Consider the following 23,253-nt stretch of genomic DNA (forward strand, 5'->3'; position numbering starts at 1 on the left):
GACTTTTTCATACTGATGACTTTTCAGTTTTCCAATTGAATTGAAAAATATTCCAAAAGGATATAGCAAGGAATCATCCTTTACTCCATTGATTTTTTTATGTGGAATTTCTTTTTTCTTTTCCAGACTTCAGTGTTTCTTTTAGTGTAGATCCTTTTCAATAGATTGGGGTAATTTTTAGCTCCGCACTGTCCTTTTCCTTTACCAAGCTCTTCTGTCCTCTCCCCATTCCCCAGAAGAAAGTAACTCAGGTAGAAGATGCCATTAAAACATTTCTTTCCTGTGGAAATTATGGATTTATTCTAAGAAATAATTTTCTCTCTGTGACTAAATACCAGAGAAGACAAGAAGTGCATCCAATTACGATATCTTCATGAGCTCATTTGCAGTTTGGGAGGTGAAGGTCTTACGTGCAACATTACCTGTCTGCAAAATGCCGAAGTTGGTAAGACGCAGCCGTTTCTGAGATGGAAGGAAATCTTTGCAATATTTAATAGCATCCACTGCAGCGAGTCAGGAGCCACGGAAGCAGTTTGAGCCAATTAATCCTTAGTGTTAAAACATATTTCAGTTGAATTTTTTATCAGACTTGTGTGGGAAACAGTGTGTGAGAAAGAAAGAAATTAGAAATGCACTAAATAATAGATGAATGTACCTAGTCAAGATCTGCTTATTAAGTCTTCTTTATTCTTATTATTCTGAGTATTTAGTGTCAGATCCTCAGCTGGAGTAAATTTGCTTAGCTCTGTTGAAGTCAATGGAACTGTGCCAGCTTGAATTCATTAAGGATCTGGCCCTTAATTTTACGCTAGGAAAGCAAGAATATTTTGGAAGGAGAATGATGGGGGCTGTGAGAATTTTACTAATGATAACACTATTTTCATGGTAGTAATAACATAAAAATGTAGATTTACTATTCTTTTGACCTTCATACTTAAATTCAGGAAACAACTTGATTTTATTTCATTAAATGTAGATTAGTTTTCCTTAAAGTACATCCATCTTAAAAACCTTACACCTATTAAGAAAAACTGCATAGGGAGTGTAGGCTTTTTATTTAATTTCTATGGATTCCAGTCTCTTGTACAAGCATTTCTGCCATTCTCACCTTTGTAAATGTTGTTCTGGCCAGTGTGACCAGCAGTTATAACGGCTTATTTATAACAAGAGAGAGGCAATAAATGTAATGTATTTGATTTGGGGACTTTGTTTCATGCAGGGTAAGCGCTGGTCCATCACGAGTAAAGCGTGCCGTAATTTAATACGGGACTCCACTAAGATCCAGCGTGTCATTTCCTTTGGCTGCATTTTAGAGACGTATCAACAGACGAGATAGTGAGGCTAGCTAGTTCTGTAATTTAAAAAAAAAAAAAGGGAGAAAAAAGTAAACTAGTTATTTCCTCAGTAGAGAAAATGTACGTCGTTCTTCAGCACCATGAAATACTGTGCTGCTCCGTTTGGAGTTCACATGCGCATGCTGAAATAGGTGTATTTCTGAAACATGAATGGAAAAAATAGCTTCTTTTTTGTTTTTTAATTTAATATCGGAGGGGACTAAAAATAGCACCATGAAACACGTTTGTTATCGCCTTCATTGTTTTGACCATCAGGTCTTTTTTAAAGCCAGAGGGGGCCCTCCCTGCCCTTCGGTGGCCCACGGCTGGGACCGTCCCGCGCGTGCTGGGACCGGCCGGGACCCAGCGCCCGCGGCCTCGCCAGCACACGCCACCCTTCAGAGGGAATAGGTGGTGGCGCCCCGGGCTGCCTTCCCCCCAGCGACTCCTCCAAAGGCAGATTCCCGAAGGAAAAGTCGGCGGCGAGCGAGGACTGCTGGATGCGTCGCCTGTCAGATGAGATGCTCCGTGTCCTGGGAAGGGAGGATGGCTCCCGGCGGGCCGAGGCTCGCAGCGAGCGGAGCGCTTCCCAGGCCGTTGGGGCAGCGAAGGGAGCGGAAGCGCTCACCGCCGGTGCTTTTTTAGGAATTCTAGGAATTTGGGATTTTTTAGGAAATAGACTAAAAAGACCAAATGAAGAAAAATGGCATAAATCTGGTACTATCAAAATATGCGTGGTGTCGCCGCTTCGTTTCCGAGCTAGCAGCTCCTGCCCTCCGCTCTCCTCTTCCGCTTCGGTCTAATGAAGCGTCTGAGAGGAGCTTTTGGTGAATTTGCAATGGAATGCTTTGGATGTATAATAGATAACTTGACTTGTCAGTATATGAATATTCAACAGGGAAGACTTCCACAAGCCTTGATAAATGTAATGTACTAGAGAAAAACAGCATGTAAATTAAATAAGGCCTTGTAAATTAATAATGGATTATACTTGTATTTTTATGTGTGAGTTGACTGAATATTTTATGAGTGCAAAAATGTTTATGTTAAAAAAAAAAAAACTGGTTAAAGTCTTTCGGATTAACATTGGAGATTCCTTGGCCATGTTTTAGGTGCAATGTCCTTGTGTCTGTCTTGAGTTTGGGTGCTTTTTTTCTTAAAATATATAGCATATATTTTTAAATTTTTGTGGAGTCACAGCTTGGAGCAGTAGCTGCACGCAGGCGAACAGTTCTGTAGTCACATGCACAAAAACATTAACACAGGTGAACGCTGTGGTTACGGATGAAAAATTCCTAGTGAGTCTAGGGAAAAAACATAATCTTTGGCTGTATTACAAAATATATGAAGAGAAACAGCTGTGATTCTAAAGTTAACTTTTGCTGTCTTTAATTTTCCATTTTTTCTCATTCAGTATTTCAGAGAAAATAATCATCCGTACTCTATAGCGCTTTTTCTCATCTCGGTGGCTGCTGAGAGACATGTTCCTTGTAGAACTGATTGTAGCAGCAGTGGTGATTTCCATACCTAGCATCTTTGCAAAAGCATGGATAATCACTAATTTTACTCGTTCTCAAGCTGAGATGGGCTGCATACATCATGTATGCTATTTAGAAGATAATCTTTTTGTGAAGATCGTTTGTTTTCTCTTGTGTTTCCTGAAAAACTACTTTCCTCTGTTGTTTCTATCATATGTAGTCTGAGAAGAGGTTGTTCCAGCCTTTCCCATTAGCACAATGTCATGCAGTAAGATGTCCTATTTTAATGCAGAATCTATCGATTTTTGCAGCACACTTTTGTAAATCTTCATGGAAAGTTGAAGGTGTCACTGGGCTCCTAGTGCCTGTACTGGCCTGAACTGGCTATAAAGTTAATGGTATCAGCAGGGCTAAATGATCAACAAAGAAAATGCTTTTAGATATTTCAGTGATTTTTTTTTTTTTAATGTCAGTGCATAGCATGAAGCAAGGAAAACAGCTTGAAGCCATTTTTATTGCGCGCACGGTATTTTCCAGCGCAGGCACTCTTAGTTCGATGCAGAGCGTTGCGAGAGCCGTTGCTTGGGCCGCGTTGCAGGGCCGCGCATGCCGGCCCCGCTCGCCGTCCTGCCCCGTGGGCCCAGTGCACGGCTCCCCGCGTCTCCCCGCTGGCAGCTCCTCTAATCCGGCGCTTTTCCTTTCCATACGCATGACAAGGACAGTGCAAGGCTGAGATGTCCTGCCAGTCACCTTGAAGCGTGACAGCAGTTGCACTAAAACTGCCTTTGGAAGTCATAGTTTGGAGATTGTTTAGAAAAGAAGTTTGGAAATTGTTTAGAAAAGCAGAGGATGGAAAGAAGCCAAAGGGTCTTGGTAGTATTTAAGAGTTTGATTGAAGCTGCATGTGTTTGCATTTAGAAATTTGTTCAAATTATTAATATATTAATTTGCATTTCACCATTAGTAATTTGGTGTTTGCACTCTCCCTAAGCTGGAAAATTTAAAATTGTTTATCTCATTTTTGTTCTATAAGCACGAGAATTTCAATTTTAAAAGGCAGTAGGAAAGGTCCTTTTCTTCCTGCTCATAAAGGTTGTTTTTCCCCACCTTGAAAATTGTCCAGCTCTCGGTGTTGACCATGCTCTTTCATTAATCATAGTAGTGAGGCTTTTTGATTAGGAAACATTTTTGTCAAGCTTTAACTCCAGTGTGTCTGTTATCTGTGGGGCTGACCTTAATCTTAGCTGGCTGAACAAAAGTTGTCCAAACTGTTCAAGTTGTTTAAAACCGCGTCAGGACACCAGGGGAACTCGGTAGTAGAGACCAGCGTTTCCGAGGCACCCCAGATTTCTCTTGAGGCTTGCCTGGACCCTGTAGGGTATTTTTCACTTCCTTATTGTCAGTCATTATCAGTGAGGCTACTTGCACAATTACTCGTGCAGACTGCCAAGTTTAAGCAGTTGCAGGGAGAGACTGCGGGCTATTTCAGTGGGCGCTGGATGAAGCTCACTATTTAGATGATGCTCGGAAGAGATAGAGGTGTAACTGTTAAATGTCAAGTCATAAAATTTTGGTAAGGAATCAGGATCACCTTCGTGGTTTTCAGCTTAGAATATTTTTCAAAACCCAAAAGATTGCTTATTCTAGACCTTTTTTAATATTGGAGTAAACTTCATGAACTGCTTTTCTTTCTATTCGTTCTTCTAGTTTCTTTTTCCACTCATGGTTTTTATTTATGGCTACAAAAATTATCAATTTGTAGGAACACAGAAAACATGTCATACAGTTTTGGAGGAACATAGATTATTAAATGCTTGTAGTTTATTAAAAAATACTTTTATCGAGTTTCTGAAGTGAGGGGGTATTTCTGGGAAGTGGCCTGGGGAGACTGTATTTCTTTTTTATAGAGGAATAAAGGTGTAGAGGGAAGAGGACTCTGAAGTTATAGAATTAGTTAAGAAAAAAAAAATAAAGAGAAAATCCAGGGAACTATATAAAGTTTGGATGGAAAACCAGACAGGAGTGTGAGAGTCTATATGATTGAATGTTTGGTACATAAGCAGGTAAAGTCTCCCTGCGTAGCAGAATATGTGACCATAAACCTGAAAATCTTAGCAAAATATAAATAACATTGAAAGTATGGGATAATTCATGGGATCTACAGGAGAGGTTGTTAAAACCATGTTGATTTTTGCCAGCTCATGTTATGGCCCAGTGTTTCTCCACAGCTCCCAAATTACTCGTTTTTGTTCTTGTGTTTCATCTCTGATGTCTCTTTTCCTCTCCCAGATCTCTAGAGGCAACCTGTAGGTAGCATCAAGGTGACACGCAAACGTCTACCCTCTCCCTTGCCCAAACTGGGGAGTATACACAATCGTCGTTTTTTTTCTTCCTCCTCTTTCTTCCCCCACTTTTTGAAGTAAGCCAAAGATCAGCTGGCATCCTAGGCTGGAATGGAAAGGGTTAAAACAAGCCGAAGGAGTAGACCGGCCTCATCCCTCTGATCGTGGCCCTGGGGAACCACCTCGCATTCATTGATCTACAGTTGTTGATCTGGGCATAGTAATAGCTCCTCAGGAGGAGCAGGGCCCACGAGCCTGGCAGGCAACCTGCATTTCCATTAGGAGCCCTCGAGCTCTCCGTTGGGCTGTCATCAGCTCCCACGTCTGGGCAAAGCCCACGGCAATTGCTCCTGTTCCTTCGGGAAAAGCTGCGACACCGGAGAAGTTTGCATGTTTTAGCTTGAGCTGTTTTTAGTTACGTGATCATCGGGTTTGGAGAACAGGTGGGCTGAAGTGAGCGTGTTATTCCACTTCTGCCTCCGGTCTGCTCGGTCGTACGGCCTGCCCGTTCCCTTTGCTTACGAGTCCTTCGCATCGCAGAGATTGTTCTCGTTCCTCCTTTGCGCAGCACCCAGCACGGCGAGGCACCGCGTCTGGCTAGGCCAGACAAGCACTCCTTCCGAGAGCGACGCCGGAAAATCCGTGCTCGTAGCTACCCTTTCTGCTTGCTCTGCTTGCATTCACTTGCTGGTGACTACCTGCATTTCCGAACTTTATTATTTTAGTGTAAGCAAACATCTGAATCATCTTCAGTGTGTCATTTTCCCATCCTTCAGAAAGGAAAAAAAATCAATAGAATTGTAATTTTATCTGGGGTTGAACGAGCTCTTAAATGCTGCAGGCTCGAGCACCTCTTTATTTATTTATTTTATATTTTAGAAAGCTTTGTAAGCAGGCAGACTTTTGTCCTGCTGGCTGTTTAGGCATGCAGGAAGCCCGGATCAGGAGCACTCTCAGCACTCCGGCTACCTGGATCAATGGAGACCAGGGTTTTGCTGAAGTGCCACCTTTGATCTCCTCCGGGTGTAAGCAGCCGTGTGTCCTCCTCTGGCTGAAGGAAAGCGCATTGCGGAAGAACCGATTCTTCTTCCAAATATCAGTTCTTTAAGTGTCGTGTTGGTGGCCGGCACGTGAGGCTGTTTGCGCTCCTACACACCCCTAGGTGCGGGGTAACGGCGTCGCGGTTCACTGAAGGAAGAGGGGGGATTGCGTTTTGGAATAAGTTGTCATGATCTTTTAGTTTTGTTCAGTCGCAACTTGAATTCATCGAAATAAATCCGAGTTTGTAACGATGCTTTGTAAGTGAAGAATGAGACAGAATTTAAAATATTTTAACAGAATCGTTAACATCAAATTCCTAAAGCACCACATGGCTTCGGCGACTTCTGTTGGTTGTAGTGTTGTAACGGACTCTGCCCTACACCCTCAGAGACCTGCTGCTCTGTAGATTTATGGGCTGCGTTAAATTGTTGTTAACGAGCGATTTTGGGTAGAGAATTGTCCCCGTGATACTTGGTAAATGGCTACGTTGTCCCCGCGATTGCCCGGGACGGGAGAGGGCCTGCCTGCTGCCGTGGGCTGGTGTTAGGAGGGCTGGAAAGTAGCGCTCGCCGTCGCAGCGCTAAGCCGGCGCGTTGCTCCTCCGCAGCGGCGGGTCCGTGCCGAAGAACAAAGTAGCACGGCGGAGCAGATAAATCAAATTTAGGCATGGTAGTTTATTGAATCTAAATTGTGCCCAGTTGGCCCATGAGCTATATGAGCAATCCATCTTGTGCTGATAATGGAGGTTCTTGAAATCCACCTGATGTTTGCATTATTAAATTCCAGCCTAATGAGCCCTGCTAATACATATTGAAGACAGTTGTAGGGAGCAGAATGGGAAGCTGAGCGGGATAATTTGAACGAAACATAAGCTGAGCATTTTACATGACTCAAGGGGTATATCTACAATTACATGTATAACCACAATTGAATTTAAATGGAATTTCTATTATCCTTGTCCTTCTACCGGGGAGAATAAAGTGTAAATGAAGTAAAAGTCGTTAGAGTTCCTAGCAGTTTGTTTTTATTATCTAATTTAATACATTCTTGTAATGATGTTCACTGGCAGAAAAGTTTTAATATTTCATGACTTTAAATGTAGTGTAAATATATATAAAAGCATGTGAATGGAAGCAGATGTCTATGTAATTACTTCTGTGCTTTTGTAACACCACTCTTTAAGTTGTATATTTTAAGAAGGTGTAGCTACCGCCTGCAGAAAGGCATCGGCATCCCAAAGACCTCGTCATGTGGTACTCGTTTTCTTCAAGCTCAGCTCCCCAGTTTTGTATTCATAAATTACTGGTTCATTCAGCAGGTGGGAAAACTAAGTACATGCAAAACTGAGTAAGCGTTTGTTATTTATACCACGGTTTATAGTGATTTTATTACGTATGAAGGCCTGGTCTGAATTCTGAATCCTGTTTCTTTTTGGTTCTTTCTCTTTTGACATGGTGATACTTTTTAAAACTTAATATTTCATCAAGTATAATGCTATTAGAGACTTATTCTCACTTAGTTCACTCATCAGGCAGTGAGATGGCAATAAAAGAGAATGGCTCCTTTGAGACATTAATGCTTTGGAATAAATGATGTGCTAGAACAGAAATTTAATTAATTTACAGAGTATATTGATAGTCCCTTGTTACTGTGCTGTATATTTTTAATCTTCTTTAACATCTGTAGTAAAGTGTTTGAAAACCCCTGCAGTTGAGCAACTAGTAGATAATTAAGTAATAAGGGAAGAGGTTTCTAGAGGGAAAAAGATTCTTTTCAGAAAATACTGTCATAACATGAATAAAGTACTGCTGCTATGATTTGCAGTGAAGAAAAAATAATATACTACCTGATTTAATACTACGTATTAAGTATTTGACTACTGTTTTAAATGCAATCTGTGACTCTGCATCCCTGAAAATATTGTTTTGTTTTGTTTTATCTGCAAAAAAGGTCTTATGGATTACTCACTATGGTAGCAAATCTTTTTTAAATGCATTGTATTTGTCTCTTTATGGTTTGGTTTGGGGGCAGATAGGGTGGGGAGACTTGTATTTAAGGAAGAACTCTTAAAAGTGTTACTTACAAAAAATGAATGCAAAGATTTGTATTGAACTAATATTGCATACAAAAGTTACTCTGCTTAATACCCTTTATGCTGTTGCCTTAACAGTAGTGATACCTTTAAAGAAAATACGTTAAGAACTAATTGTGTTCTTAAATGTGTACTGACTTCTTTGGGACCTGCAAAAATGAATCTGAAATTGGTTTAACCCCCCAGGAAATGTTGTTTGGCGACATAAATTAACCAATTATAAAAATTGTTGTTATAGTTCTTTTCTTTTCTTTTCTTTTTAGCTAAAGCAGATGAAGCTTTAAAGGCTAAAGAGAGAAGTGAAGAAGAAGCAAAGAAAAGAAAGGAAGAAGGTAATACAGTTTTTTTCTTCACTAACAAACTAAACATGTGGTAAGTCAGAAATCATTACTTTTGAGGGACCAAGTTCCACTGGGGCTCTGTGATTTTCTGAAAAGGAGGTGGACAGTCTTCTCCTCGTTCTCTTTTTGATCACCACAGCTTTCTGTTTATGGCAGGTGACATTCCTATGACAATAACAAGAATTGCTAAGTGTCTAAGAAATTTTAACCAGATAGTTTTTCATATTTTAAAATTAAATTAAGATTGCCCTTAAAGCAGCTGAATAGTTTGAAACCAAGTTAGGTGCTAAGACCTTCTGACCAGCCCGTGCCATTGGTCTGTGCACTGGATATGTTGCTCGATTAAGACGATACGCTCAACGGTTAGTCGATTTGTCTGTGTGGTGTCACCAAGTGCACTGATCTGCTTCTCGAGGAAATTTTGTGCTCTGAAGGCTGCCAGGATTTGAGCTGCTACCCTTTGCAAGACAGTAGGTGGAAAGTTAATGTATAATGACTGGATAATTAAAACAAATGCGTTTTGCTTATATGTCACTGGATAATGGGAAGAGACGTTTTCAAGCCAATGCAAACCCACCGCGAAGGAGCCTGCCAGGTTCTCACGGCAGCTCCGGCAGGCTTCCCTGCCTCAGAGAAAATATCACTGTTGTTCCAACGCAGCTGAACCATTTCGCTTTCTGTGGCATGTATTGTTTTTACATTGACTTAGACGCTAAAAAAAAACCAAAAAAAAACAGTGGAAGTCTTCACTTCCCTGATGCCGTGGTTTAACTCTGGGATGTGCGTTGTCACACAGTGGTCACTACAGTGAACATCTTCAGCTAAACGATGATAGGTTTAAGGATGTAACTGTTGTTTAAAACATTGAACAGTCTCCAGGTAAGTGTATTCCTTGATTTTTTTTTTTTTTTTTTCCCCCTGCCCTTTGACCCTTGGCTACCTACCCAGGATTGAACGGATGTTCACCGCATTGCGTCAGATTTTTAACCACCCAAGAAACACGACCCAGATTTCTAGGGCAATGTAATGTTGTAGGAGATCATGCATTTTTCAGAGCTGACCTTTTGATAGATTCATTTGCTATGAAAGTCAGTGTTGTGCCCAAATATCAGTGGTATTTTGGTTAAGGGCAGGGTGTCATTTATGGGGGAGAGTGATGTAAAGTCAAGCTCTTTGGGACAGCTCGAAAATTTAAGGAGACATTAAGAGACTGTTGTATTTTTAGTTCCTGGTGTGATATGACAATAAAACCATTGGGCTAACCTTAAACCAGGAAAAGTCTTGCAGAAGGGAAGAGGGAATAGCTTGCTTGGGAATGCAGTGAAGGGAAGAAAATAAGGAAAGCAGAGTACAGAGGTGTTTACCATTTTACTGTGTCGTCTGCTCCACCCTTTCCAAAACATCATCTTTCTTTACAATCTCTCTAAACTTATTTCAAAGTCTCCTTGAGTCTCCCCCCTCTCTTCCCAGCTCTGGGCACGTCGAGTTGAACTTCAAGGTAAAGATAAGGAACTTTAATTTTGCTGCATCTCTCTCCTCATATCTCCCTGGCCTCCCAGGTACCAGTCTGATATATACATATATATGTTTTAGGGCCTGCTCCAAAGGCTCTGATTTTTTTGGAAATTTTTTACAAATTCATTTGATTTTGGAACCAGCTGTTAGCAAGATTTTTGGACTAGGAAAACATAGCCTACCTGTTTCCATGTTGCTCTCTGTTCTTAGGTAGCAACTTTAGTTGCTGTTTCTTTGGTTACAAACTTCTCCAATTTTGTTACTATATATTTTCTTACTACATATTAGCCTAAAGCCTGAGTAATTTCTGAAGCCTAACTCAAGCCTAGATAATTTCTGAAGGCAGTCTAAAGCTTATTTGCGCTTCCTACACAGACAAGCTTCATTAAGTCCTCATGTGTGAATGAGAAAATTAAGTATACTTTGCAGTTCTGATTCAGAGGCTGCCATTTTACAGGATTTTTACATTTTTACATGATTTCCCACGCCCTGTTTGTTTCTAGATTTAGATGTCTTTAATAAGCTCCAAATTGTGGGACTTACCATGCAGTATGGCAAGCGTCTTTCAAAACTCTAATGTAATCTTTATTAAAAATTCATGAGATTGATTCCCTTATCTGTTTTTTTTATAAGATAGTCGAAAAAATTAATGTTTTGCGTTATCAGGTTAATCCAAAAGTATTTGTGTGTACTGACTGCTTTAAAAAAAAACAAAAACACCCCCCCAAAAAACCAGAAATCCGCAAGCTCGTACAGCTAGCAGTGGATGAAGTTGCCACCGTTGGTTCCGCGGCCGAATCCTGTTGGGTCGGGCTCTCCCGGCTCCTTGGCGTTGGGCTTTATGCGGCCCCGTGGGGCTGCGCCTCGGGGGCTGCTCGATGCGGGGGGGGAAACTCCGCTCGCTCCGCTGGCCCTGCACGGTTTTAGGTACGATATTCAGCTCTTCCTGCACATCTCATCCCTGAAACTCCTGCTGTGCTTGACAAAAGTGTAAAATACAACGTAATTATCTTTGGAAAATTTAAACTAATCCATTGCCTTTCTTTCTCTCTTTGCAAGAGGTTGGAGGTGTTCACATTTAATAAACTTTTAGTTTAATGATGTTTAAAAAAAAAAAAAGAAGGTAAAATGGATGCTAAGCTTTTTCTTTACTTCAAAGGGTATTGGGCAATCATTACATCTGAAGGAAATTTGTTCTTTTATGTCAATTTTCTAATTATGTTATCTGGATACACTTTGAGAGCTTATTATAACAGGCGCGTTGATACTCCAAATATTTGAATGCACTAAGTGCCTTTATACCCAAACGGCTGCCCAAAGCGAGTGCGGCCACCTCTTCCCCTCGCAGGGGCGGCCGCGGTGGCTCCTGGCCCGCCGAGCGCGGCGCGCGCCTTCCGGGGAGCCGCGGTGGGTTGGGAGCTGAGCGGGGAGCGACCTGCACGCGCCTCGAGGGGAAACCCGGTTGGGAAGGGGAGTATTCCTGCGCCGCCCTGCCGCCGCGGGGCGCGATGGTTCCCCTGATATGTGGCAATGCATCTAATGCAGCGTCCAAAGCACCTGCAAAATCAAACAGTGTTCCCTCTGATCTGTCTTGCGCGTACTGTAAGCAGAGCGGTTTTATAAGATTCGGGCTCGATTTAGAAATCTAGCTGCGATGCCTTGCAGCAGAGAGGAGGCACCAAAGCGCCTTTAACAGTACGCCCTCGCGCTAACAAGGCATCGCGCGCGTGCAAACGTGAGCTACGTATTTAAAAGCAACGCGCAGGCGGCGTTGCGGTAGCGTCTGTGAAAGGCTGAGGGCTCTCGCGCTTGCCGCCGGAGAAGGGCCGGCTTGGCTCGGCGCCTCGCCGGCTCGTCTCCCGCCCTGCCCGGGCCCCGGCGCGCCTCGCAGGGCCTCCGGCTTTTCCGCAGGGTTAGGTGGAGCGAGGTTGCCTGAATATCGTCGTGGTAAACCGGTGATCTAGGAACTGGGGCTGGTCAAGCGGTTGCGTGTTCCCTTGGGGTTGCGTGCTTGCAGCAGAGGAAGCCTCCGTCTTGGGAAGGCTCCGAGTTCGAGTTACTGGTCAGCAAGACGGTACTTGAAATCTTAGTTCCACTTCTGCTCGTTTAATGGCAAATGAGAAAAAAAATCATCTTTTCTACCACAGTGATTTGGAAAGGACTTATTTTTTCCTTCTCTCTTCGGAGAGAGCGAGCAGGGTGTGACGGAGCGTCGTGTGAGCGCCCATCGGGGACCGCTCTGCGGCTGGTTATGGCATTAGAACAAGCAAATCGGAGAATGCAGTCGCGTAAGGCCTGCGGCGTGAGAAGCCCCCCGTACTAACCCGTATTCCTGTTGCAGAGTGTAAATTAACGCTCGGTTCAGAATATAGCGCTTCAGGGGGGTGCGTAGAAATATATAGCGATGAGGACAGTATTTTAGTAGGTGTCTAACGCTTCTGGTCTGGGCATCTCCACCAAGTCTCTCAAAATTAAGTTACAAGCGCTGCTGCGTTAAAGCTTTGCGTCTCCTGCAAGACTCCGCGTACGGCTGATTTCCCGAGCGACGAGCTGGGAGAGCCGGGCGGCCGGCAGCACGGCCGCTCGAACCTCTGCAGCCGGGAGAACGACTTGGTGAAACGTCGTCGTCGTCGTCGCCGCCTCAAAACGCTTCAAGCTGGCTTTGGTGTCTCCTCTGCTGGGAAAACGCACATTTTTAAAGCTGTCAGTTCTCAGGGCTTCCAAGACGATTTTGCAAATGTCAGGTTAGTGGAATAATATCAACATCTATCAGTAAGGAAAAAAAAAAAGTGAAGGAAAAAACAGTTGGTTCGTGAACTAGAAACAATGGTAATTTACAGTGAAAACAGGTGGGAAGCTGTTTTTCCATTCCTTAACACGCACTGTGAAAACTGGCCCGCAGTGTCTTCGGGAAGGTCGCAAGGATCTGACATTAGTGTTCTGAAACAGATAGAAAAGGTGCCCCGAAGGGAAGTTTGTTAAAGAAAGTCATCAATTTATCTGAGAAATTTGGTTTTATTTTCCCTGGAATTATTAAATTGTTTAACAAGTGTTTAAGCATACCAAGTCCATGCAAGATATCCAGAGACATCAGAATGCAGCATGGAAAGCACCGATCTTATGTGGTTTTTATTTCTGATATGTTTTTATGAATAAGTCGTTTATCCCGCTTGCATTAACGGTGGTAGCTATGGTAGAGCGCGTTCCCTCTCCCGTCTCTGCCCTGTGCACGCAGCGTCCCTCCGCCGGGCGCCGTGGGCCCTTTTGCCTGCAAAAGCTGCTTTTTGGTGCTTATCATGGTTCTCGCTCCCCCCCCCCCGGGGTTAGTTTTTGGGAGGGACGTGGCGGGGCTGGGCTTGCCGTGCCTGTGCCCCTCTCGGGCACCCCCGGCTCTGTGCCGTCTCCGGCTTCCCGCCTTAGTCCCGTCTGCCTCATTCTTTGCACAGAAAGTGTGCAATTATTTCACGCACTTCAGATGGAATAAGGTTTGCTTTTTTTTTTTAAGCTTTTTGCTCTTTTACAGCGGGAAGAAATTAAATATTTGATCAGGAAATCGTCATTAGACTAAGTTATTGCATAACTGAAAAAAGTGAAAAAACCATTCTGACTGATTTTTGAATTCTCATAGCTATTTTATTACGTGCTTAATTCTCCATAGCGATTCCCTGCCTGGGCTCCCGAACCCTTTTGGTTGAAATTTCGATAATGCAGTCGTGTAGCTGCCCTGCGGAACGCCGCAGGTACAAAAGCTGCCCCGGCTCTTGGCAGTCGGTGCCAGCTGTGGTCCTTGGCCTTTCCGTCCCCGCTCAAACAGAAGCGGTTGCCCGAAATAGCTGTGGATTTGTCAACAAACTGCTGTGAACCGTTGTCAAAGGCGTTTTTTTTAAATTAAATTAGAGTTACTAACCCTTCCTGGCGGAGAGTTTAGCTTTGCTGCCGCGGTGCAAATGAAGCAGCCCTCCCTCCGCGCGTGCAAACCGCGCGGTCTCCCCCCCGCCCCCCAGGAAAGGCTCTTGCCGTTCCTTTCCTTGCAGTCTGGTTGCCAGACCGCGCGTGCGGTTAGATGTTGGATGTCCGGCACCGAGATGGGCTGGCGCGGGCTGGCACGAGCCCAAGCGGCCACGGCGCTCGCTGTCCCCCCGCGCGCTGCAGAGCAGCGGCTCCGCGCGTTGCGATTGCCATCGTCTCTGCGGCCGGCTGAAGGACGCGCACGCAAAATCATTGGTTGTAACCAAAAAACAAAGCAAGAGCGAAGAGGCTCCCCATCCCCACCTGAATTCTTCTGTTTGGTTACGTTTGCGCTTCCACTGGAGCTCCGCTAATTTGCTGCGTGGGATTAGGCCTGTTAATGAAAAAGGCGCTGCTCTGGCACGAGCGTTTTCAACGGAGCACGTTCCCCATTTTGGTTTTGCGCACTCGTTACCGCTTGGTGCTGGCTGAAGATGACATCGAAATCCGCAGGGGATTTCCCTGTCAAACTGGGTTGCAACTCTCGGCCTGGCAAGTCAAATTCAAAGTAGCTGAAACGCGTAATAGCGATAGCCGAAATAATGCATGCAGTGTGCTGCAAGAGGGAAACGCTTCCCTTCGATACTCCGTGAGATACGTGGATGGTGCTACTGCAAGATGCTTGGATTGTTTGTCTTACTATACCATGCATAATAATATTACAAAATTTTTAGTTAAAAACAAAATTATTTCTACAATTGTGTGGAGGGTTGAAACTGGGGAAGCTGCTAAACCTCCTAGACCTCCGGCAGTGTTTTGCCCATAACAGATTCGTGTGTGGGAAGGTTTGGATCAGATAACAGGGCAAAGAAGTTTTTCAGAATGCAGCTAAATAGGGTTTGTTCTTGTGCAATCCATCAATAAATAAATCAATGCGAGTGCAGCGCTCGCGCTGGGGCGTCTCTGAGCCTGGTGCCTTCGTTCTGGCATTTGCATTTTTTTTCTCATGTGTGTTGGCCCAACGCTGAATTGATTAGTTATGCCTAGCTAGTAAGCAGTGAAACATTTTTATATACTCCAGGGAAATAAATTTGGCAGAAAATCAGCATGAGTAGATTTAATTATCACTCTGAGACCTTTCCCTTTTCTGGCTTAGTGATCCTGAAACTCTGTGTTTCACTGAAATCTGTGTGGACGCTAAGCTTCGCTTCCCAATTTGTTCCTCCACGCAATGATAAGCCAAGCAATTACTGGTTTATTGATTTTTCATCATGGCAAATTTAAAGTTGATTTTTTCCTGAAAAGGCAGGGGTGATTAAGTGTTTCCCCTCGGTTTAGTACAAGAGAGCTATGTGGCAGAATCTAATATCCTGAGGTCAACCTCTGCAGGCAGATAATACGGTGTCTTGGCCACGTGTTAAGGAGAGAAATCAGGACTACAAATGTGATAGGATATATGTGGAGACAGTTTAATTTGCTCCATTTATATGAACAAGTCATGTGGCACATGCTTGGAAAACATCATTTTGAATAGGCTTGGAAATGAAGCCCACGTGGGCAGGAGGAATGAGGGAATACAAACAGGAACAGCACTGAAGCGGTTGGTGTGAGCAGAGAATTGCCCTTTAAAAAGAGAAATAAAACGAGTCTTTGATGTTTTGTTCACAGATTTTACTGGAATATGCATGCTACTTTAGTGATACCTTTATTGCAGCTTTAACCTGACATTGGAAAATAAGAAGTCTGAAAAAGATTGGTTTTTTTCTGAAGCATTCGCACAGCAATCGTGCTGTAGACTGCAGTCTGTGTTTTACGGCTTTGTTTTGGAATATGCGGATTAACAGGATTTAAATCAGAGCAGGAAAATTGTGCTTTACAGAACCGATACCATGTACTGCCGTAGCCTAAGTAGATTTTTAAAACAGTTTATTTTATGGATTTAGATAAAATAGGGTATCTATCAGTGCACGCAATAGTTTGTTTTAAAAACTTTTCTCCTATCTTTTTGTTTCATGTCAAGTAGAAATGTAAATCTAGTTAAAAAAAACTTAAAGAAAGCTAACTTGTGCATACGTGGGTTAGTCTGGGAAGAGCCTCGACACCTTCCCAACCACCCTCCGGCCTTTAGCCCCGAGCCGGGGCGGGCAGCACCAGTGGGAGGCCGCTGTGCGGGAGCGGAAGGGACGGGAAAGCTGCCGAGGTTTAAATCATCAGCGGAAACTGCAGGGAAAATGTATCAAAGCGCTTTCCATGGAAGCGATGGGCCCAAGTTCTAGTATTGAGTCCAGATTTTCAGTGCTTCGAAATTTGCATTTGGAGGCAGCGGTTTAGTTTGACTAAAGCTTTAGCACGGAGGCAGAGTCCGGATTCTTGTCCTCAATCAGCCCCGCGGGTTTCCTGGTCTCAGAACTACGTTTTGGGCTGGAACTCTCTCGTTCCACCATTTTTAGCTTCCCTTAGTATTAATATTAGAAATTCAAAAGAAAGAGTCTTCTACGCATAACTCATTTTTTACTCTACAGTGTGAATGACCAGCTATTTTCCTGGATAAGACAGTTTAATTAGATATTGAAAGCATCAAATGCTTGGCCTGTGCTGTTTCAAACGAGCCGCCGGCGGGAGCGGGCTGCTTCCTTAGTTATAAACACTCCACGTACTCCAGACTACAAGTCCTGGTTTTATACTTACCTCTAACCTGCTGGAAAAGCTTTCTCGCGTAGAGAATCCAACCCGGAGTCTATCCACGGCAAAGCCATGCAGGGTGCATGCTGTTTTACTTAACGCTTCTTTAGCAAAAGTGAAAAGATTATACCTTGCTGTAATTGATATTAAAAACATTGGTTGAATCTGCTACAAAAAGATTCGATTGCCTGAGGTCAGGCCATGTAGCTGTAATAAGTTAAAGTGCTTTACTCAGTGATACGGAAATATATTAAGATGCCCTTAAGTTCATTAGTTACTGCCTTAGGTCATAGTTTTATGTTCAGTAAATTTTAGTGAAGTTCGTTGTTGTGGCAATGACCTGAACTCGGTCTGTTAAGCCTCCAAATTATGTAGTATGCATATCGTGAAAGAAATGCAATCTGTACTTTAGTTCAGATATAGAAATGTTCCTTAATTATTGCAGCATGTGTTGGGCAGTTCAGCTTAAGTGTTATGCTGTATTTATGTGGAATTATTTAACTGCTCACAGTATTGTAACTGCAGAAGATTTTATGATGCAACTTTGAAAAATGAATAATTAAAGCATTTGCAAAAAAACCTGTTTTATTCTTATTGTGAATAATTTTTTTTACTCTCTTATATAAATTGTGTTTTCCAGTCTTTCCCGTTTTGCCTTCATAATGGCAGGTTTTAAGCAAAGCGTGCGCAAGCCTCTGCCGCTGCACCCTCGGTGTCCCCGGCGTGCGGCTGTTGCTTCATTAGGCTGACACAACACCTGGCGTTGCGCTGCCGGTCTCCGGAGGACGGGTCAGCATCTGGCGCACACTGTGATCTTTTTGTGTGTGCGTTTAATCTTTTTATTGACGCTTTATAATTAAAAGTAAGCAGAAACAAATCAAGGATAATATAAAAATGTGAAGTTTTGTGTAGTTACGGCAGAAATGCCTTGCGCCTTGCTGAGGGCCCGGCGACGGAGGCCCGGGGCTGGCCGGCGCGGCTGGCTTGCAGAGGTTGCACCGTGCTTCGGGTGTAAGCTCTCCCTTGCTGAGCAGAGAGTCAGCTGCGGGAAGCCGCGCCGTGAGGGCGGTGAGGCCTTTGCAAAATTTGTCCTATTTAAATATTTGCTACCTTCGCGTCTAACCCCGTGGCCGCACGTAGGGACACGACGGGGGGCTGCTGCCCTTCGCGCCAGTCCGCGTGAGCTGGGGGAGAGCAGCTGGCATCGCGTATACATGGTTAAGTAGAAGTCTGAAAAGACCTCTGGGAGGGTTTTCAGGAGAAACAAGGGTCGACTGGTGTCTACTGTCGTTATTTTGGGAGTATTTCGGTCAGTTTTGGCTGAGGCCGGGAGGGGGGCTGCAGACCGTGCGGGCGGCGGGTGAGCGGCAGGAGCATCGCGGCGGCGGTGAAGCCTCCACCGGAATCGCCCTCTTTTGCCTCAAACTGGACGTTCTCGCAAGGACGGGACGGGGGGTTTCACTTGCGGGTATGAAACATCGCTGGGAAGATGAAGTTGTGAAGGGACTAGAGCAAATACGATAGCCGGAGCGGCAGTTTGTCGAGGAAACCGTGCAGCCCTTAAAGGCTGCTCTCCGGCTCGGGCGCTGCGGAAATGAGCCGGGGGCTCGAGTGACCCGGAGAGGTCCCTGGCCGCCTCGGCGAGGACACGGAACGTCCAGAGCGCCGGCCCGTCCCCAAAACGCCGCGCGCGCCTCCTGCCCGGCTGCCGTCCGCGTCGGCGTGGGAAGCGGGACCCAGAACGGGGGTTTCCCGAGCAGAAAACAGGCTCGAGCTGGCGGGGAACGGGCTTCGGCTGGTGTCCCGCCGGCACGGGCGCCCTGCAGAACCCCGCTTTTGAAGAAAACCAAAGGTGAAAAACAGCGCTCTCCCTGCTTTGCACGTGGAATTTAATAGGAAGTGCTCGGACCATCGTCAAGATTCTTAACTTTGCAAATCTTCCCTCGTCGTCCCAAAAGTTTGAACTCTGTGCGAGGGAGCGGCAGGTCCTGCAGCCCCGGCCGTGCTGGCCCCAAAGCAGCGAAACGGCGCTCCTTGAAATATCGCCGCTTTTGTGCAATGTCGGGACAGAAATGCTTCAGGTGCAAAGAGGCAGGTTTTGTTTTTATCCCTGAGCGCGCTTCTGCAATTTGGCTTTGTTCCATACATTCGCTGCAAACCCATGGAACAGGAAAAAAGGCGTGCGAGGCTTGTGGAGGGCTAAAGGGAAATTGCAATGCGCCTTTATTGGAAGGAAAAGTAGATTAGAAAAAACTTCCCTTATATCATCTGTGGAAGTTTTTTGCTTTGCTTCTGTGTTAAAATACGAAGCAACATTTGCCCGTTTCCATACTTTTTTTTTGGAGGGGTAAATCAGATTAATTTTCTTCTGAATGACCCACATTAATACATGGGATCCCTTTAAAAGAGATACAGAATCAACAAGACGTACGTAAATATTAATATTATTTTAAAACTAGTATTTTAATCATTAAATCTTATTTTAATAATTATAGCAGGTATAATTAAAGCTCTACTTTTACATCTGTAAAGCTTAAGCAGGTCAGAGCTAGCGTACTGTTAAAACCTTACCTAAAAAGTAGCAAGTTATCTTCCCTTCCCTTCTACTCCCAAAAGAAGAACGCTCTCTATTATGGATATGTATTGTAAATCAGTGCATTCATCAGCGTTATGTTAAAAAGTACTTCATTTCAAAGCCTGATTTTTAGATTACAAGTTGGCACTGCTGCTGTCTTTGAAAAGATGTTTTCACTCATACAAGCCAATGGTAGAAGACCATCAAATATTCAGTTTTTACCTACTTCTATTCTAAAAGTGAAAATACAGATAAACTCCTTGGCGCTCTCACAGGGCAATTTATGGCTATTTTTACAAATTAGAAGTCTGGAAACTTTCTTCAAAATTTAAGACACCTGAAAAATAGAAGTCGCTGGCGTACTTCATTAATGCTGTGTATTTTACTGACTTCTTTATGGCATTTGCTTGTGCTAAAGGATAAGCCTGAGAGCAGCATCAGTTAAGGTAATGGGACTGTAAAGCAATCACGTAATTAGTTATCTGACTTCGATCATTTAAAAAAAAATTTATAGCTACGTATTGAAAAGCTGCTTCCAAAAGGGAAAAATGAACAACGGTGCACGAAGAGGAGCGCGGAATAAACCGCGGGCAGGGGCCGCCGCCAGGAGCAGCGCTGCAGCGTCGCGGAGAGGACGGAGACGGGCGCTGGAGCCCATCTCTTCCACGGCGGCGGAAACGGCCCTTCCCTTGGGAATGCGCGTGCCAGCGCGGGCTTGGCTGCCGCCTGGCTCCGGAGCTGGGCAGCCTTGAAGGTGTCCTGGGTCTCACCAGGGTCTCCGTGAAGGAGCTGTCGCTGCGGCTGGGAAGTTCTCGGGAAAGCAGAAGGCGGCGAAGTGTCGCTGCCCGGCCGGGATGCTTCGTGCCGGGCCGAGGGCGGCAGGCAGCTGGCAGCGCTGAAGGGAAGCAGCGGAGGTTAAAATTACTCAGTTTTGGTGTTGTGTGTCCGGAAGGACGTTGGCCAACCGTGAGCAGCTTGGACTGCACACCAAGAGGATGGGTGGAGGTGCAGGAAACGGGACCTGCAAAGGGCAGTGGAAGGGATGGGCTTATTTTGGGTTTTGGATTCACGTCCTCTCGGCGCGGGGCTCGCGGGAGGCGCGTTTCCCTGCGAACCTGTCGCGTCGTGCTCGCCGCGGAGGAGACGGTGCTGGACCCCAGCGTCGTGCCGGGGCGCCGAGCTCTGTGCACGGCCCCTTTCCAGCCTTCCCGCGTAGTCCTCGTCCCCCTCTGCCGTGTCACTCCTTCGGCTTATCAACCACCGAGACACGAAAATCCATCCTATGCAGGGGAATGCTATAAATCTCCATTTTTACTGTTTCCTTTTGAGATTCATGCAATTTTACTAAAAAAAAATAGAAAATAAATTAAAAAAGAAGCCTCTGGCAGGGGGAGACACTGCTTTGCAGTTGATAATAATATACAAAAATTTGCTATTTGGAGAAGCGTATATGCTGTCATGGTGAGCATGTATTTTTTTCTTGATTTAGCAAATTATCCAACAAGGTTAATGTTGAAAAAGTCATTTTTTAAGAACCAACAACTCAAGGTTGCAGTTCCTCTACTGGTGAACGCTCCAGTTTGCCGTGCTGTGGAATAATACACTTCGGTGATGGTCTATTTATTTATTTTTTCCTCTATAACAAAAAAAACAATTCTCCAGAAATCTGAGGCTTATTTATTCATTCGCTAAGTATTTCACTTAAATTCTGAGGTTTGGTCTTTAAATTTCCATTAATTTGCACTGTTTGGTCTATTGAGGTTTTCATTTGTCAAAATTGTTAGCTCTGGGGTATTAGTTACGCAAATATTGATGTGTAGCTTTGGCCTGTTAGCTATCAATTGAAATCAGAAAATCGATGGACTTAATAGCTCCTCATTACACCGCTGATGCATTTGCAAGGCTGAGCTGAGCATTGCCAGCGAGGAATCAATGCAGTCAAAAACTATTACGTGATCGCTGCCAGAAACACTTTCATAAGGGCTTGGTGCGTTTGTAGTGGACTTTCACTTCCGCGGCTGTTTTGGATGCGAAACCCGGCCTTCTTGGGGGCGGTTTGGTCTCGGAGCGATGAAGTCGGAGGTGACCCAGGAACGTGGCACCTCTCTCATTCCGGAAAGGCACGCTGTATTTGCTTTTTTAGCTTAAAACAGTGTATGATTAGCAAACTACGAGATTCTGAAAATAATTGACTTAGGGGCTATAAACGCAGGATCGTTGTTTTCCAGTCCGTGTTTTGGGGTGTCTGAAATAGGGAATTTGTGATCCGCCGGCAAACGCCCTCGGAGACGCTGGGCGCCGGCTGCCTGCCTCGCGTCGGGGACCCACCTGCCCCGCCAGCCCGGCCTCCGCTTGAGCTTGAACCTGCTCAGAGCCACGCTGAGGGGAAAAACTCCCTTTAAAGATAATTTTCACTTAGAGGCATGTGCTATGCAATGCATTCGATGTAGCTATTGAATTACACCGAGCGAGTAATCAGCAGCGCGGCACGCGGCCGCTGCCGGCGTCTCCCAGCGCGGTGGAGACGGGTCTCAGCAGCTTCTGCCCTGGTCCTGGCCGGGCTGCGCTTCGCGCTCTCGACGTTCGCGAAAAATTATGGTTGAAAAACTATCGGTATGCTAAAGAGGCGTTTCTTGAAAGCTGTATATCGTTTAAGATCAGTCGGCTCTTTTAGCTATTTAGTTTTAAGGAACGCACTTCTTAGGGAAGCGCTACGAAATAGTTAAAAAGCGTCAATTCATCAGTAAGGATGTTATAACTAGTCTAATTTTATGTACGGCATTGTGCTAAACAGGGTACTTAGAGAAGAAGTTTGGTACCTTGCTCAGCTTACATAAAAAACGGTTAAATGGATTTTAAATTAATTCATTGTTTGCAGCCAGAAAAGTCCCATCTTTTTGATGTCGGCCGTAATCCTGCAGAAACATATGCATTTGGTTAGGTTCATGCATAAGTCATCACGCTGAATTCAAAGGAAAGACTTATGGCCAAAGCATCAAGCATCTAAATGTTTGCTAGATACAATTTTTAAATCTACATTACTATTCTCAAAAGTAGTTGCAAGAAAATTGTGTCATTCATTTTATTGAGTATTTTTGTCCACTGAACAAAGGTCGGTAGAGAAGGTAAAAGAAAAAAACGCACACGCTCAGTGAATATGTAGGATGAGTGAAATACAGACTATTTAATGACATTTAAAGATGACATAGGCAATTATAACAGCAAGGTCAGGGTAGGTGGCAGTTTTCCCAGGTATACAGAGTGCCAGAAAATTCCCCAAAGCATATATTTTAATTGAGTTATGTTTTCTTTCCTTCGCGTTGAAGCATTAAGGAATTACCCCACTCCTGGTTCTGTGGTCCTGTGATTTAACATGGCAAAATTCCCAGACCTGCTTTCTGACAGTAAAACCACCTCACGCGTAGGCTCCCTCCAGTAATGAAACACAACATCGCGTTTGCCTCCCCATCATCGGTTCCTTTCGTGTTTGAAACAAAAATATATTTAACATAGCAGAAAAAAAAATTACAAGGGGAGAAGTGGAGATGAATGGAAAGGCAGTGCTGAAATGCGAGAAATCCCTGAAAAAACGTATTAAGCCGGCGGATGCAACGGGTGCGAACAGGGCTGGGCAGCGCGGAGCGAAGGAGCCGGGTGCCGCCGCCGCCACCGGCATCGAGCCCCGATCCCTAGGGGAGTTTTCTTTTTTAATGTCTTGGATGGGCCCTCCAGCGCCTCCCGGCCGGCCGGCAGCCGTCAGCACGCTCCTCCCGTTAGGCTGCGAGGCGACGGGGGCCGTGGGCGGCAGCACGCACTGGAACAAATCAAACCCTTGGAAGTTAGGGGAAAAAAACAGAATTAAGCTTTTTCTTTTTTTTTTTTTTTGGACGTGATTGCAAGTTTTC

General features: G+C 44.5%; 1 protein-coding gene across 1 annotated transcript in view; it reads left to right on the forward strand.

Annotated features, from left to right (window-relative positions):
* Window positions 1-23,253, forward strand: part of RSRC1 (arginine and serine rich coiled-coil 1) — a 170,664-nt gene that overhangs the window by 136,803 nt on the left and 10,608 nt on the right. The window contains exon 8 of the mRNA XM_067301560.1: window positions 8,551-8,619. Coding sequence (XP_067157661.1) covers window positions 8,551-8,619 — 69 coding nt within the window. The remainder of the gene's footprint in view (window positions 1-8,550; window positions 8,620-23,253) is intronic.

Source organism: Apteryx mantelli, chromosome 9 (assembly GCF_036417845.1).
Source record: "Apteryx mantelli isolate bAptMan1 chromosome 9, bAptMan1.hap1, whole genome shotgun sequence".
Taxonomy (NCBI): domain Eukaryota; kingdom Metazoa; phylum Chordata; class Aves; order Apterygiformes; family Apterygidae; genus Apteryx; species Apteryx mantelli.